Source organism: Ornithorhynchus anatinus, chromosome 3, assembly GCF_004115215.2.
Source record: "Ornithorhynchus anatinus isolate Pmale09 chromosome 3, mOrnAna1.pri.v4, whole genome shotgun sequence".
Taxonomy (NCBI): domain Eukaryota; kingdom Metazoa; phylum Chordata; class Mammalia; order Monotremata; family Ornithorhynchidae; genus Ornithorhynchus; species Ornithorhynchus anatinus.
In genome coordinates, this window is record NC_041730.1 from 68,660,027 (window position 1) to 68,677,124 (window position 17,098).

The following is a 17,098-nucleotide window of genomic DNA, read 5'->3' on the forward strand; positions in this document are numbered from 1 at the left end:
CAGCGCTTAGAACAGTGCTCTGCACATAGTAAGCGCTTAACAAATACCAACCTTTTATTATGCTATAAGCATATAATATTATCAATATAATATAATAATATTAATATAGATTAATGCAGTGTATGATGATGATTCTTCTTTTTCTTCGTGATGACCCTTGGTCTGCCGGGGAGGGGGGGCCGCGTGCCGTGCCTCCGGCGGCCGCGGGGGGGCGCTGCCCGGTGAGGGCGGTGACGCCGGTCGGCGGCGGGGGGGGGGCGGTGTGGCGCATGCGCGGTGCCCTCGGGAGGAGGGTGCGGGTCGGTTGGGCCGCCGTTGCCCTGGGCGACGGAGGGGGCGGGGCCATGGAGGGGGAGGAGGAGGAGGAAGAGGAGGAGGAGGAGGAAGAGGAGCCGCCGCCGCCGCGTCCTGCGCAGGAGGAGGAGGCGGTGATGGAGCGGGCGTTGCCGAGGCCCCGCAGCCCCGCCCCTTGTAAAGGCTTCCCCTCTCCCCATCCCCCTCCCCCCGGCCCTCCCCAGCCCGTCCCGTCCTTCCCCGGCCTTCCGCGGCCCTCCCCAGCCCTCCTCATTCCCCTCGGCCTTTCCTGATCCTTCCCCAGCCCTCCTGGTCTTTCCCGATCACTCCTGGTCCTTCCCCAGCCCTCCTGGTCCTTCCTGATCCCTACTGGTTCTTCCCCCAGCTCTCCTGGTCCTTCCTGATCCCTCCTGATCCCTCCTGGTCGCTCCTGGTCCTTCCCCAGCTCTCCTGGTCCTTCCTGATCCCTCCTGGCCCTTCCCCAACCCTCCTGGCCCTTCCCCAGCCCTTCTGATCCCTCCTGGTCCTTCCCCAGCTCTCCTGGTCCCTCGTGATCCCTCCCGATCCTTCCCCAGCCCTCGTGGCTCTTCCTGATCCCTCCTCATTCCCCTCGACCTTTCCTGATCCTGATCCCCATCCCACCTGGTCCTTCCCAACCCCTCCTGGCTCTTCCAGATCCCTCCTGGTCCCTCCTGATCCCTCCCACACGGTCCTTCCCGTTCCCTCCTGGTCCTTCCTGATCCTTCCAGATCCCTCCCGGTCCCTCCAGTTCCCTTCCGATCCCACCTGGCCCTTCCCGATCCCTCCTGGTCCCTCTTGATGCCCCCTGATCCCCTCCCCCTTAGTCTTTCCCGACTCCCCCACCCCCGATCCCATCCCTCCCTCGGCAGGTTGGAGGGAACAATGGGTGGAGGGGTCCCCCTTCTCCCCCTCCTCTTTCCCCCCATCCTCTCCTCCCCCCCCAGAGTGGTCAGGGATATGGCCTTTCCCTGGAGTGGGGAGCTGAGGCAGATGCTTTGAATTCTATCCACCCACCCCCCAAGGGATCCACAATGGGGTGCATACCTCTGCCCCCAGGGATCCACATTGGGCTGCATACCTCTGCCCCAGGGAGCCACATCGGGGTGCATTCCTCTGCCCCCAGAGAGGTCCATTGGGGTGCATTCTTCTGCCCCCAGGGAACCACAATGGGATCCATTCCTCTGCCCCCAGGGAACCACATCGGGGTGCATTCCTCTGCCCCAGGGAGCCACATCGGGGTGCATTCCTCTGCCCCCAGAGAGGTGCATTGGGGTGCATTCTTCTGCCCCCAGGGAACCACAATGGGATCCATTCCTCTGCCCCCAGGGAACCACATCGGGGTGCATTCCTCTGCCCTCGGGGAACCACATTAGGCTGCATTCCTCTTCCCCCTTCCCAAAGACCAGCCCCTCTCTCCCTCTTCTTCATCTCTTCCTTCACAGGGGACCTGTCCCCTGTCAGGTACTTTTCCAAACACTTAGCACAGGGCTCTCAACATAGCTCTCAGTGAAGTCCACTGATTGATTTCCCCCCTCGTTAATCGTGGCAGTCAGTGGCATTCGTTGGACACTTTCTGGGTGCAGAGCGCTGCACCGAGCGCCCAGGAGAAGATGGTAAAAGGAGCCCTGCCCTCAAGGAGCTCACAGTCTAGCAAGGGAGGTAGACGTGAAAACAAATTACCGAGCCGCAGAGCCGTAGAGTGTAAGGATGTGCGGTTGAGACTGGGATGAGAAAGTGCTTTTAAGGGGTACAGGCCCGAGTGCAAAGATTATGCAGAAGGGAGGGTGGATAAGGGAGGGTGAAAAGAGATGTCGGGGAAGGCTTCTTGGAGGAAATATAATTTTAGTGGGGCTTTGAAGATGGGGAGCGTGGCCGTCTGTTGAATGTGGGAGGGGAAGAAGTTCCAGGCTGGAGGGAAGATGAGCCTAAAGAGGGAGGAGAGACAGGACATTGAGGCCCGGTGAGTAGCTTAGTATTAGTGGAGTCAGGTGTGTGGACTCGACTGTAGCAGGAGATAGGTGAGGTTAGGTAGGAAGGGAGAGCTGATTGCCTTAAAGCCCATGGGAAGGAGTTTCTGTTTGATGCACACAAACACAAGATGGGTGGGCAGCCATTGCAGCCTTTGGAGGTTTTTCGAGCAATGGGGAGATGTGCAGAACGTTCCTTGAGGAAAGTGATCCAGCCTGCAGAATGAAGTGTGGGCTGGAGTGGGAAGAGGGTGATGCCTGAGTCAAGGTGGGATATTAGTGCTTGAATCGGCATCGTAGCATCGTAGCAGTTTGGGTAGAGAGGAAGAGGTGGAATTCTAGAGGGGTCGTGAAGGTAGGTCTGACAGGATTTGGCCACAAGCTGAATATAGAGTTGAATGAAAGATGAGTTGAAGATCATGCCCAGATTACGTGCTTGTGAGACAGGAAGGATGGTGGCGCGGTCTACAGTGATGAGAAAGTTTTGGGGAGAACAAGCTTTTGGTGGGAAAAATGTTAAGTTCAAGGTGTTGCCAGGACATCCAAGTAGAGATGTCTTAAAGACAGGAGGAAATGTGAGGCTTAAGAGGCTGATTTGAGAATCACTCTTCCTTCCTGTCTCTCCTTCCTTCCGTCCTCTCCTTCCTCTCCTTTCTCTCCTTTCCTTTTCCCTCCTTTCCTCTCCCTCCCTATCCCCTCCTTTCTCTTCCCCACAGCCCATCATCCCCCCCCCCCCCCCCCCGCCAGCCCTCGCAACCTTCTTCCCAGAAATTGCAGCTTTAAGGGTCTCAAAATCCAATCCAGTCTCAGCCCCCATACAAGACATCAGAGTTTATCTGCTCCCAGCATCTCTGGGAGGGCTGGGCGCTCCCTGCTTGAAAAAAAGTTTGTGTCGGGTCGCGGGGAGGGGGCATGGCAGCCGGTTGAGGTTGGTTTAGTACCTGCTGCATCCTGCTAAAGCCTTCAAGGTGATCTACTTCACTTCCAGGCCACATTCCCCCATCCTGGGCTTCCCACCCAGGGCTGCGACTTGAGAGGGAACGAGGCTCAGATGTGGAGCTGTCTTCATGGTGCGGGTGGGGAAGGGTAGTCCTCTCTCTCTCTCTCTCTCTCTCTCTCTCTCTCTCTCTCTCTCTCTCTAGAGAGCAGGTGCAGTCTCCCCATCCGCTTTTCTCGTCCCTGGCCAGGCTGGACCTGACCCTCTACCCCAGCAGCACCGGGCCAGGACGTGCCCAAACGGACAGTTGGAGGTTTAGATGTCGGGGTACCCACAGCCACCAAAATGATGGCAAAGTCGGAGGAGTGGATTAAGATGTTTTCGTCTGCTCTCTAAAGGACGCTTTCTTTATTTCAGGGCTCGGGGAGGGAGTTTACTCAGCAGCCCTTCAGGCTGATAGGTCATGCTGAGCGGATGGGGGAAAGGCACGTTTTGGATGTTAAAAGAAAACAGGCGACACTGGTGGGGTCCAGGATGTGGTGGCCGTTAGGCAGCTGCCTTGGCACTCGAGTAACTGAACGACTACCGACCCTAAGAACTACCACCCACCCCTTGCCTCTCACCAGATTTTATTGGTGAGATGAGTCAGTGGTGACGAGGGTGTCTGTAACAATGCGTGTTTCTTTTGTCTCTAATGTAGCAGTCCATGGCCCGATGGTGCCCGTCGCAAGCACGCCGCACAGGGTCGTTGTTCACTTGGATTTGGATTGCTTTTATGCACAAGTAGAAATGATCCATAATCCAGAACTAAAAGGCAAACCTTTAGGTAATTTTCGACCTTGAGAATATTTTGTTTACGATGCGGGAGTTAAAAGTCTCTTCCTTGGGGTCCGTTCATTTTTGTTTGTACCGTATTTCACTTGGTTAGTATTGTTCCGAAGCTTTGAAAATGGTGCCGGAAGTGTGTTATCAATAACATCTAATTCCCCGCTTAATTCTTTGAGTGCAGGCTTCAGTTTTTACCTGAAGGACTTGAATCGTATAGAGCTGTCCTTCGGTTCAAAGTTGATTTATGACGGGGAATCCAAGAGTCGAAAAAGCTCATGGCCATACACTCCCATTCATTGTCAAGAATAATTCCCATGTTCTTCCACACAAATTTCAGCTCCTCCCTCAAACTGAGGCCGTAGTAGTTTACTCAAGTTCACTGGGCTTCAGTTCCTCTATCTGTAAACTGGAAATAATATCTGCTCCTTGCCTAATCTGTTGCCGAATTGTACATTCCAAGCACTTAGTACAGTGCTCTGCACATAGTAAGCGCTCAATAAATACTATTGAATGAATGAATGAATGAATACCGCTTGTTTGAAAACGTTTAGACTGTGAGCCTGTTATTGGGCAGGGATCGTCTATCTGTTGCTGAATTGTCCATTTCAAGCGCTTAGTACAGTGCTCTGCACATAGTAAGCGCTCAATAAATACTATTGAATGAATGAAAACAGGATTTGTAAATCTTCTTTAAATGCCCCCGGGGTAGGGGAGGAGAGCACTACTTTTGAAACATTTTAAGAAACATAAAGAAAATAAACGATACGTAATATGTTTGTGAATTTCAAGGAAAACGAAAGGCACGGTGCTGTGGAATTTCTTATGTCATCATTGGCCTGGTTTCTTCTTGAAATGTATTTAGTGTGTTGTCAGAGTTGACCAAGTATTCCAAGAATTGGGTTTCCTGGTAGGTCTTTCCCCCCCAGAATACTCTAGGTTTGCATTTATTGAGCTCTGCATAGTTACTGAGAACATAGTTGGAGAAGTAGCGTGGCTCAGTGGAAAGAGCACGGGCTTTGGAGTCAGGGCTCATGAGTTCGAATCCCAGCTCTGCCACTTGTCGGCTGTGTGACTCTGGGCAAGTCACTTAACTTCTCTGTGCCTCAGTTCCCTCATCTGTAAAATGGGGATTAAGACTGTGAGCCCCACGTGGGACAACCTGATTCCCCTATGTCTACCCCAGCGCTTAGAACAGTGCTCGGCACATAGTAAGCGCTTAACAAATACAAACATTATTAACAATAATAGGTGAAAGGTTTGACGCAACACCAGAGTTGTTAGTATGTAAATTATTCTTATCATTTAGGAGGGAATGGCTCTCTGAGTGGGTGCTTTTTTGAGGAGAACACTAGAAAGAAGCACTCTATGTTCCAGTTGCTCAGTGGAAAGAGCCCGGGCTGGGGAGTCAGAGGTCACGGGTTCTAATCCCGGCTCTGCCGCTTGCCAGCTGTGTGACTTAGGGCAAGTCACTTCACTTCGCTGTGCCTCGGTTACCTCATCTGTAAAATGAGGATTTAAAACTGTGAGCCCCACGTGGGACAATCTGATCACCCTCTATATCCCCCCCAGCGCTTAGAACAGTGCTTTGCAAGTAGTAAGCTTAACAAATACCATTATTATTATTATTATTGTTATTGTTATTTTCATGACAGCTGAAGGAAGCTAAAAGTAAAGAAAGCCCTGGTGAATGTTTTCCTACACTACACATCAGTGTGTGTTCTTATGTGTCTGTATTGCCCTATTCACCGTGGTGTCTGAATGCATTGCGGTGATTGTCGCGTCCCCTAAATTGCACATGTAATTTATCGATCCATTGTAAACAACTTAGTTATTATTATGATATTAAGCTCTAAATGTGTGTCAAACACTATTCTAAGTGCTGGGGTAGGTAGAAGTTAATCAGGCAGGACACAGTCCCTGTCCCACCTGGAATTCACAGTCTAAGTAGGAGGGAGAACTGATACAGCAGAAATCGCATAACAAAACTGCCTGACTACTTGCTTTGTTTCGCTGTCTCCCCCATTTAGACTGTGAGCCCATCGTTGGGCAGGGATTGTCTCTGTTGTCGAATTGTAATAATAATAATAATAATAATGTTGGTATTAAGCGCTTACTATGTGCCAAGCACTGTTCCAAGCGCTGAGGTAGACACAAGGGAATCAGGTTGTCCCACATAGGGCTCACAATCTTAATCCCCATTTTACAGATGAGGTAACTGAGGCACCGAGAAGTTAAGTGACTTGCCCAAAGTCACACAGCTGACAAATGGCCGAGCCAGGATTTGAACCCATGACCTCTGACTCCAAAGCCCCAAAGCCCGTGCTTTTTCCACTGAGCCATGCTGCTTCACACAATTGTACATTCCAAGCGCTCAGTACAGTGCTCTGCACCTAGTTAGCGCTCAATAAATGCGATTGAATGAATGAATAATAATAATTGTCAAACTTGGTAAGTGCTTACAGTATGCCAGGCACAGCCTTAAGCACAGTCAAATGCAGATTGGATCCCTGTCCCACATGGAACTCACAGTTTAAAGAGGAGAAAGATCAGGTATTTCACACCCAATCTATAAATGAATAAATCAAGGCCCAGAGAAGCAGTGTGGCATACTGAATTTAGCATGGGCCTGGGAGTCAGAAGGTCCCCAGTTCTTATCTTGGCTCCACCGCTTGTCTGCTGTGTGACCTTGGGCAAGTCACTTAACTTCTCTGTGCCTCAGTTACCTCATCTGTAAAGTGGGGATTAAGACTGTGAGCCCTGTGTGGGACACAGAATGTGTCCAGCCTGATTAGTTTGTATCTATCCCAGTGCTTAGTACAGTTCCTGGCCCATAGTAAGCACATAACAAATACCATTAAAAAAAATCCAAAAAACAGAGCAGCTAAAGGACTTGCTCTGAGTCATATAGCAGGCAGTTGGCAGAGGCGAGATTAGAACCCAGGACCTCGGACTCCCAGGTCCAGGTTCTTTCCCCCGGACTACATTGGGACTACTGGGTTTTAACATCAGCTTCTAAAAAACACCCCCAAAAGTCTTCAACACAGGTCTCTGGGCACACTATATGTTTCTGATATTATTTACATGCATTTACAGTTTTAGCAAATAATGACTGGGCCCTCTTAAAATTGATAATACTTGCAGCCAAACAATGAAATTAAAATCTATGGTCCCTGAAAGATCATGGGTCCTAGAAGTGGTTTTTCCAGAAAACCCAGCTCAAGAGGATTTGCCAGTCTGCAAGCATTTTTATTCAGGTTAACTGTGTACTAAAATGAATTCTTCTCTTTATTTCATTCACGTGCTGAGGTTGCAGAAGCTTCACCTTCTGGGCAGTGAGAGAGCTGGAGCTAAATGTCCTTAGAATTAAGTCATTGGGATAAAGTTCATGGAGACGAGTGGGCCTTTTTCTCCATTTAACCTTGTGAATGATCCTACCATGGCTCCAGAATTGCGAATCTAGATTGAGAGTGTGCTGGCGAGTTAGGAGAAGCCGGTCAAAATCTGGATTGTCCCTGATCTAAAGATCCTCAGAAAACTCATGTCGACTCCAGGGCCTCCCAGGGAGTATTGGTTGGTATTTGTATTTGTTAAGCGCTTACTGTGTGCAGAGCACTGTTCTAAGTGCTGGGGTAGATACAGAGTAATCAGGTTGTCCCACGTGAGGCTCACAGTTAATCCCCATTTTACAGATGAGGTAACTGAGGCACAGAGAAGTTAAATCACTTACCCACAGTCACACAGCTGACAAGTGGCAGAGCTGGGAGTCAAACCCATGACCTATAACTCCGAAGCCCAGGCTCTTTCCACTGAGCCACGCTGCTTCCCATTGGTATCGGTATTGATCTATTGGTAGATCGTACTCTCCCAAGAGCTTACTTAGTACAGTGCTCTGCACCCAGTGTGCACTCAGTATGCGCGATTGATTAAGTCTGGTTCTGTTCTAGGAAAAAAGCCTAGATCCTCCCATGGTTCTAATTTTTTTTAAAAAATCATATTTATTGAGCGTTTATTGCGTGCAAACCTCTGTACTAAGTGCCTATTTTATCTGCAAACCTGGGGATTAACTCAGAATTTAACAAAATCCAGAAATGGGGTATCACGTGCAGGTCATTCAAATTCTGTTATTCTTTATTTTAGAAATTAGTATTGCAACCCACATTTTTCCAAATTTCTTTCAGATGGGCCGGTGGCTCTCCATCGAAGTCTGTTATACTCATGTAGGTTTCTCAGAGCCAGGAGAGATAAGGAAAAGGAAGATGTGGAGATAGAAAAAATAGGTAAAGGAAAGTTTAAAGAGCTGGTGGGTTGTGAGGACAAGAGACAGAAAGAAAAATTAGGGATCTTATAAGAATGAAGAAACTCTGAGAAGAGGGAAAACATTAAAAAATAAAAGAACCTTTAAAATTTAGTTCGATTCCAGAGAGACGATTGGCTAAAAAAAATTGTCCTAACTGTCCTAATCTAACGCCTCATGCACATCTTAAGAGTGATGTAAGAACCTTTTTTTTAATGGTATTTGGTATATGTTATGTGCCAGGCACTGTACTAAGCAGTGGGCTAAGCACAAGATAATCAGGTTGGACCCAGTCCATGTCCCACATGGGGCTCACAGTCTTCATCCCCATTGTACAGATGAGGTGATTGAGGCAATTGATTGATGACTTGCCCTGATTCACACAGCAAACGTGGCAGAGAGGGGATTAGAATCCAGTTCCTTCTGAGTCCCAGGCTTGCGCTCTATCCAGTAGACCAGGTTGCCTCTCTTGCAATGTCTTCTCAAGAATGTTTTGGAAGTGCAGTAACCTTTATTTGAAAGGGAAAAATTGGCATTTACGTTTAAAGAATATGCAAGAATACCCAAGTTAGTTCACATGCTAATATGTGTTCTATTATTATTGTCATCGTTATATCTAAGTGCTTACTATCTAATAATAATAAGGATGGCATTTGTTAAGCACGTAATATATGCCAAGTGCTGTTCTTAAGCTCTGGGATAGATACAAAGTTAGGTTGTCCCACGTGGGGCTCCCAGTCTTAATCTCCATTTTTCAGATGAGGTAACTGAGGCACAGAGAAGTGACTTGCCCAAAGTCACACAGCTGACAAGTGGCGGATCCGGGATTTGAACTCATGACCTCTGACTCCCAAGCCCGTACTCTTTCCACTAAGCCACACTGCTTCATATGTAATGCTTCTTGGAATAATCTACTGGAGTAGTTGCCAGTTAATCACACTGGGCACAGACCCTGTCCCATCTGGGGATCAAGTCCAGGTAGAAGGGTGGACAGGCACTGAATCTTCATTTTACGGATTAAGGCACTGAGGCACAGAGAAGTTAAATGACTTGCGCAATGTCACACAACAGCAAGTGGGGGAGTCAGAATTAGAACCCAGGTCCTGCTGATGCCAAGGCTGCCTTCCTTCTACTAGGCCCTGCTGCTACAAAGCATCCTCTAAGGTTTCCTGGCATTTTTAAGTCTTTTTGATATAAATTAACTCATCCTTATTATGGACTTCAGGAATCATTTTATTTCATTAGATATATTTTGAAGTTGCAAATGCTTCTTGGAATAATATCATTCAAAACTTTGGCAACGGCTGTTTCATCCTTCTATCTTAAACCTTCAGCGAGTGCTTTTAATGTGGGTCTCTCCCCTGTTTCTTTTCATCTCCACTTTTTGTGCGTGGAGCTTCCAAGACCGCTTTACCGTTGCCATACGGTCTGATGCAAAAGCAACTTCAGCAACTGAGATTCAAGCTGGAGGGAGGAAAAAAAAAAACCACACCTAACAATAGAGGCAAGCTGACACTTGCTACTGAACCTTGCCTCATTTTAATCACAGGATGAAAGCAAAACTTTCAAGTAGTAACTAGTAATTAATTTGACTGCATTTCATCTAGCTCCTTTTTTAAAAGTAAAAAAAAATGTGGATCTAGAATTATTAAAACTAATAACTCGGGCTGACCATGGTGGATAATTCACAAGACAGGAAGCAAGATCAGAGGCCTTGCCACTGGTAATTGACTTTTGAAGACTGTAGAAGGAATTGATGTGGTTACAGGATGACGAATGAAGTATGAGCCAATATTTGATTTGCTTCATCTGTGAGATTGGGCCAACAACTGGTATTTTTGACCTTTAGACTAGAATTACTCATAACATTTTAGGGCAGGTACTAGCTTCCTTTTTTTTTTTTTTTTGGAAAAAAACCCAACCCAGTCTTGTGAGTTCTCAGTGTTGATAATTAAAGGTCTCACGAAAGGGGCCAAAACAGAGAACTGTCAACACCAAATCATTTGTGTTGAAATGAAAAAAAAAAAAAGCACCCAAAGCTTGAAAGTAGGGGGTAGCTTGAAGTGCTAGTGATTCTACTCCACAGAATTTTGTGCTAACGAGTCTCTATTTACCAACTCTAGAAGCTAGAGACTTTTATCCTATCAAAAAATAATTCCTATCCAGTTTTTTTTAATGGAGAGTAAGTTAACGTAGTGGAATATTTTATTGCTCAAATTAGTGGTTTTCAAACATTCCAGCCTTCTCATTCTACTCCCTTCCCTTTCATTCCTACAATTTTTTTCAGGTGTTCAGCAAAAATATTTGGTGGTTACCTGTAACTACGATGCTAGAAAACTTGGGGTTAAGAAACTCATGTCTATCAGAGATGCTAAAGAAAAATGCCCACAACTCGTTCTAGTTAATGGAGAAGACCTGACTCGTTATAGGGAGATGTCTTACAAGGTTACAGGTACGTTACAAGTTTTGCTAATGCTTTTCTGGTTATAATAATAATCATAATAATGTTGGTATTTGTTAAGCGCTTCCTATGTGCAGAGCACTGTTCTAAGCGCTGGGAAGATAGAGGGTAATCAGGTTGTCCCACCTGAGTCTCACAGTCTTCATCCCCATTTTACAGATGAGGTCACTGAGGCACAGAGAAATGAAGTGACTTGCCCACGGTCACACAGCTGACAAGTGGCAGAGCTGGGATTTGAACCCATGACCTCTGACTCCCAAGCCCGGGGTCTTTCCACTGAGCCACGTTTGTTCCCCCTGCATATTTTAGTGAATCTTAGGTAGACTGCTCTTTTCCCATACTCTAAATCCCATCCTAGAGCAGGAGGAAAGAGTCATAATTTAGTTCGTCCCATTTCTTATCCTTTGTTCTCCTGTCAGTTTTGTCTCCGAGCTCGTCAGGTCCAGTCAGTCTGTATTTATTGAGCGCTTACTGTGTCCAGAGCACTGTACTAAGTGCTTGGGAGAGTATGATATAACAATGGTAGAAGGAGATTATATAGTTAGGATTGCATAGTTTGGCCTGAGGTAAGGCAGATGTGAACCTGGACACCCCCACCCACAAACAGAGAGACTTGGTTACACACTAACCCATGACACACATGACAAACACCAGGCACCCAGAGAGAATTATTCAATCATACACTTGTATACACGCACACTCACTTAGTCATAGCCCTTTCTCCTCCGCTCGCAGTGCTGCTTGTTTCTGAGTTAGTTATGGTGTGATACAAGCGCTTCTGAGGCTTCAGATTAGAAAATACTAGGAATCTAGGAAATTTCCCTCCGGAACAAACTACCAGTTTCTGCCTGTCTACCCCACTCATGGCCAATTCAGGATGACTTGGAAAAAGTGAAAATTTCTCCCAAGAACGTCTAGTTCAGTTCTACATTGTGGATTATTTTTTCCCTCATTCCCTGAATGTGAACAGATTTACCTGTAGTGTGTGAGACTGGATAATATTTTGAATTTGCATTTGGGGATTGACTTGAATGATGAAGTAAATCTAGTACCTGTTAAAATAACAGCAAAATGCTAGCAAGGCTTCCATTTCTGTTGCGCTCACCTACAATTTGATCATTAAAGAGTTGTTTTTTTTGAAGCGTAGCATTGACTTTCAAGAGTAGACAGCATAATGAAAATGATATCTCAGAGTTATCTGGAAGGGACTGAGTGCGTAGGACAGTGGGTGGTCTGGTAATCCCAGGGTGGTCAGTGTTGGCAGGACAGTGGGAGTGGAGGAGGCAAGAGGAGGGTCACACTCTAGTTGCCCCCAGAGAATACAGAAGCAGGATAGCGTGGTTCGTAGAGCATGGGCCTGGGTTCTAATTCTGGCTCCTCTGCTTACCTGCTGTGTGACCTTGGGCAAATCACTACACTTCTCTGGGCCTCACCTCATCTGTAAAATGGCCGTTTAGACTGTGAGCCACGTGTATCCAGCCTGATTAGCTTGTATCTACCCCAGCGCTTAGCACAATGCCTGGCATGTAGTAAGCACTTCATACCATTCAAAAAAACTGCAGAGGCTGGCTGGCTGGGAGTGATCGGGGGACGATCCCAGAGTCAATGGCAAAAATGATAGTTCAGGGCCAGAGGAGACAGGCGAGAGGCATGAAGCATGGCAGGAAGCGCTTAGTATAGTGCTTTGTACACAGTAAGCGCTCAGTAAATACAATTGAAAGAATGAAGGTTGGTCAGGCCTGGGGAAGTTGGGGTGGAGGCTTGGAACCACTGGCCAAAGCAGTGTAGAATGGGAAGCTTAGATCTGGGAAGAATAGTAAGGCAGTAGCCCAGATCCATGGAGGACGGCAAGAGCTGCAGGGGAGGCCCAGAGCCATCCAGCATTTCTGGTTGGGAGCTCTGTGATTAAGAGCCACATGTGTGTCGGGAAGGAGGGAGGAGAGAGGAGAGGGACATTCCAGAGAGTCTGAGAAGGGCAAAAGGGGCCTATTCCAGACAAAACGGGAAGAACAGAGGGATGGCTTAAAGCAGGAGCAGTGGGAGTTTACCAGAAAGAACGAAACAAAACAAAAAAAACTGGAGGAAAACAGGGTAGTAGAGAAACTCACGATCGTAGGTTCCTTGCGAAACCTTTCAGTGTTTTCATTTTTTGCATTTGCCGTGGTTTCCGTTTCAATTACCTGTTTGCTCTAACATTTCATTGTAGAATTATTGGAAGAATTCTGTCCTGTCGTTGAAAGACTTGGATTTGATGAAAATTTTGTGGATATCACAGAGATGGTGGAAAAGAGAATGCAGCAGTTGCCGAGTAATGACTGTTCTACAGTCTCTGTGGTTGGCCACGTGTATAATAATCAAAGTGAGTCTAATTTTATGATTTCATCCTTTATTAGTAAGTGTTTAGAGAATTCGGTAAGCCAGGACATTTTTTAATACACTCGGTTCTGTCCGAGTGCCTGCTCTCACTGACTGCCCGTTTTGGGGAAAACATTGTTAAGGAAGTGGGGAGTATTTGTCTGACAGTGTAAGCCTGTTTGGATACAGCTCAACCTGGGCTCGGGAAGAACCACGGGTGTGCTTGTGCAGTGTTGGACATCGTGAGTACTACAGTATGAGCTTTTCCCTTAACATGGAGTTTGGAGTAAACACAACCACATTTTAGAAAAATTGGATGAATTAATCATTTGTGATTCACCGGGCCACTCTATCACTCAAAATCTTTGCTTGACCATATCTCTGTATCCTTGGAGGTATTTCAGAGACATTACAGAGAGATGCTTAGACACTTCTCAGGAGCAGCGAAGTACTGAATGGAGAGAAAGAGAGTTTTTTGTGGGTGGCCAGTTCCCAGTGCACCATGGTGGTTTGAGCCATCTTTTTTTCTTGCTTATATATTCCCCTACTCCTACTGCCTGTTCCTTAACGCTCATTTTCCCAGAACAGGAAATGGTGGACGGGTAAGTGGCCGAAGCAGTAAATGGGCAAAGTGTTTAATAATTTTTTTGAACTACTACTGATGTAAATAATGTACCTAAAGGATTTACATATCAGAGTACTGTTACGCTTTTGAAGTGCATATGAAGCATTTATTCATGCCTCTAGGAAGGGTGAAAGAGAGCCAATATTTTTATTTCTGTTGAATATTTAATATGAATTTCTCATCTTCCTCTTTTTCCATTGTGTCTTACCATGTGGTGATTGCTTTGATCTATCCCTCATACTTTTTTCCATTCATAAAGATTGTTCTCATTTTTTCATTACCCTTTCCTTTCCTATTTCTTCAGTCTTGTTTTAAATTTTCCTCTTCTCTTTGTTATGTCCATAAGCGTTTAGTTTGTCTTCTATTATTTCATTTTTTGGTCTCAGATTTTGTCATTCCACATCTATTCATGACTCAGTGGAAAGAGCCCAGGCTTGGGAGTCACAGGTCATGGGTTTGAATCCTGGCTCTGCCACTTGTCAGCCGTGTGACGTGGGCAAGTCACTTAACTTCTCTGTGCCTCAGTTACCTCATCTGTAAAATGGGGGTTAACTGTGAGCCTCACATGGGACAACCTTATTACCTTGTATCTACCCCAGTGCTTAGAACAGTGCTCTGCACATAGTAAGCGCTTAACAAATACCAACATTATTATTATCTATTCTAATTTTTCTAATTTGTGAACACAAAAAGAGCCCTGTTACAAGTCATAACTGTGCAGTAAGGACCCTGACTACTGGAAACAATTTCAAGGTTTTCCTTTCATCTAATAATTGTAGTACTTAAGTGCTTACTGTATGCCAAAGACTGTACTAAGCGCTGGAATAGGTATGAGATAATCAGGTCCCACTTGGCGCTTTCAGTCTAAATAGGAGGGAGAACAGGTATCGAATCCCCATTTATGCAGATGAGGACACTGGGGCATGGAGAAGTTAGGTGACATGCCCAAGGTCACACAGCAGGTAAGTGAGGGAGCTGCAGTTAGAACCCAGGTCCTTTGACTCTCAGGCCCATGCTGTTTCCACTAGGCCATGTGGCTCAGTCATTCAGTCAGTCAATCAGATTTATTGAGTGCTTACTCTGTGTAAAGCACTGTACTAAGTGCTTGGGACAGTATAATATAACAATAAACAGACATGTTCCGTTCCCACAGCGAGCTTACAGGCTAGGGGGTGAGCTTGCTGAGCATGCTTTTCTCCCCTCGGCTCCCACCAAATTTACATCTCTGGGAACTGAAGAGGAAAAAGCGGACCCTTTGCACTCACAAACATTGAAGTTGTTCCCAGGAGTCAGGGTCCTTACTCCACTCCAAGCTTCGGCTTCAAGTCGTTCACTCTCTTATGGCTCCTTCTCCTCTCTCATCAAACAACCCCAACTCAGTCTAACCCAACAAAACAAAAACCTTCAGGACTGCTCTCCACCTTCTAGTTATCATCCCATCTCCCTCCTTCCAATCCTGTCTGAATCCCTTAGATAGGTTGTGAACACCCACTGCCTCCACTTCCTCTCCTCTAACTCTCTTCGTGGCCCTCAAAATCTGGTTTCTACCCACTTCACTGCCCTGAGACTGCTCTCTCCAAGGTCACCAATGACCTCTTTCTTGCCAAATCAAAAGTTCTCCTTCTTTTCTAAGTAATATTTGTTAAGCACTTACTGTGTGTCAAGCACTGTTCTAAGTACTGGGATAGATACAAGATAATCAGGTTGGACACAGTCATTCACTCATTCATTCATTCATTCATTGAATCGTATTTATTGAGCACTTGCTGTGTACAGAGCACTGTACTAAGCGCTTGGAAAGTACAGTTTGGCAACAGATAGTGACAGTCCCTACCTAACAACGGGATCATTGTCGTCCTTGTCCGACATAAGATGTGGCTCAGTGGAAAGAGCCTGGGCTTGGGAATTCGAGGTCATGGGCTCTAATCCCGGCTTCACCGCTTGCCAGCTGTGTGACCTTGGGCAAGTCACTTAACTTCTCTGTGCCTCAGTTACCTCATCTGTAAAATGGAGATTAAGACCGTGAGCCCCACATGAGACAACCTGATCACCTTGTATCCCCACAACGCTTAGAACAGAGCTTTGCACATAGGAAGTGCTTAACAAATACCACCACCTTTATTATTATTATTATTATAAGATTTAGTCTAAATCAGAGGGAGGAAGCTTGAATCATTATTTTACCAATGAGGTAACCAAAAGACAGAGTAGTAAAGTGACCTGTTGCCCAAGGTCCCACAGCGAACAAGTGAAGGAGTTGGAATTAGAACCCAGGTCCTCTGACTCCCAGGTCTATGATCTTTCCACTAGACAACACTGCTTGTTAATTCATATCCTCAACCTATCTTGGTTTCTCCTGACTCCAAGACATCTGTCTGTGGACATCCCACTGGCACTTCAAGCTCAAAGTGGGCAGTAATAATAATAATAATAATAATAATGTTAGTATTTGTTAATCACGCAGCTGACAAGTGGCAGAGCTGGGACCCCAACCCGTGACCTCTGACTCCCAAGCCCAGGCTCTTTCCACTGAGCCACGCTGCTTTTCTAACTCTTCTTCTCTCCCAAAGTTTCTCCCTTACTATCACAGTCGACACCAACATCATTTTCCTTATCTCTAAAGCTTTCAACCTTGGCAGTCATCTTTGACTCCGTCTCTTTCAACTCCTTTCTCCAGTCTGTTGTCAAATCCTTTTGGTTCATCCTCCAGAACATTTCCAGAATATGCCCTTTCTTCTCCTTCTAAAAGGCCCCTTTTTTGGTTCAGGCAGTTATTGTATTCTGGCATGATACTATATTAGAGGCTCAGTTCTGAGTTCCTTTCTATTTTCCATCAACACCACTCCCTTGGAGACTCATTCATTCCCATAGCTTCAACTACCATCTCCATGCAGATGATTCCCAAATCTATATCTCCAGCCCTGATCTCTCTCTTTCTATGGAGTCTCGCATATCCTCCTGTCTTCAGGACATCTCTCCTTGGATGCCCCACCGACACCTCAAACGTAACATATCCAAAACAGAACTCCATATCTTCCCACCCAAACCCTGTTCTTCCCCTGACTTTCCCATCACTTTAGACAGCACCACCATCCTTCTTGCCCCACAAGACCGTACTCTTGCCGTGATCCTCGACTCATCTCTCTCAATCCACCCGCATATTCAATCTGTCACCAAAACTTGTCCATTTAACTTTCACATGTTAAAATCAGCCCTTTCCTGCCCATCCCAACTGCTACCATGTTAATCTACACACTTATCCTATCCCGCTTTTATTACTGTATCAGCATCCTTGCTGACCTCGCTGCCCCCGTCT

The 17,098-nt window shown here is 46.3% G+C and overlaps 1 protein-coding gene across 2 annotated transcripts in view; it reads left to right on the top strand.

Annotated features, from left to right (window-relative positions):
* The first annotated feature begins 364 nt into the window (after nt 1–364).
* Nucleotides 365–17,098, top strand: part of POLI (DNA polymerase iota) — a 39,292-nt gene continuing 22,558 nt past the window's right edge. The window contains exons 1-5 of one of the 2 annotated variants that reach the window (XM_029060320.2): nt 365–471; nt 3,920–4,045; nt 8,226–8,324; nt 10,629–10,793; nt 13,009–13,161. In XM_029060320.2, coding sequence (XP_028916153.1) covers nt 432–471; nt 3,920–4,045; nt 8,226–8,324; nt 10,629–10,793; nt 13,009–13,161 — 583 coding nt within the window. In that variant the 5' untranslated portion in view covers nt 365–431. The remainder of the gene's footprint in view (nt 472–3,919; nt 4,046–8,225; nt 8,325–10,628; nt 10,794–13,008; nt 13,162–17,098) is intronic. The other variant, XM_029060321.2, reaches the window with a different exon arrangement.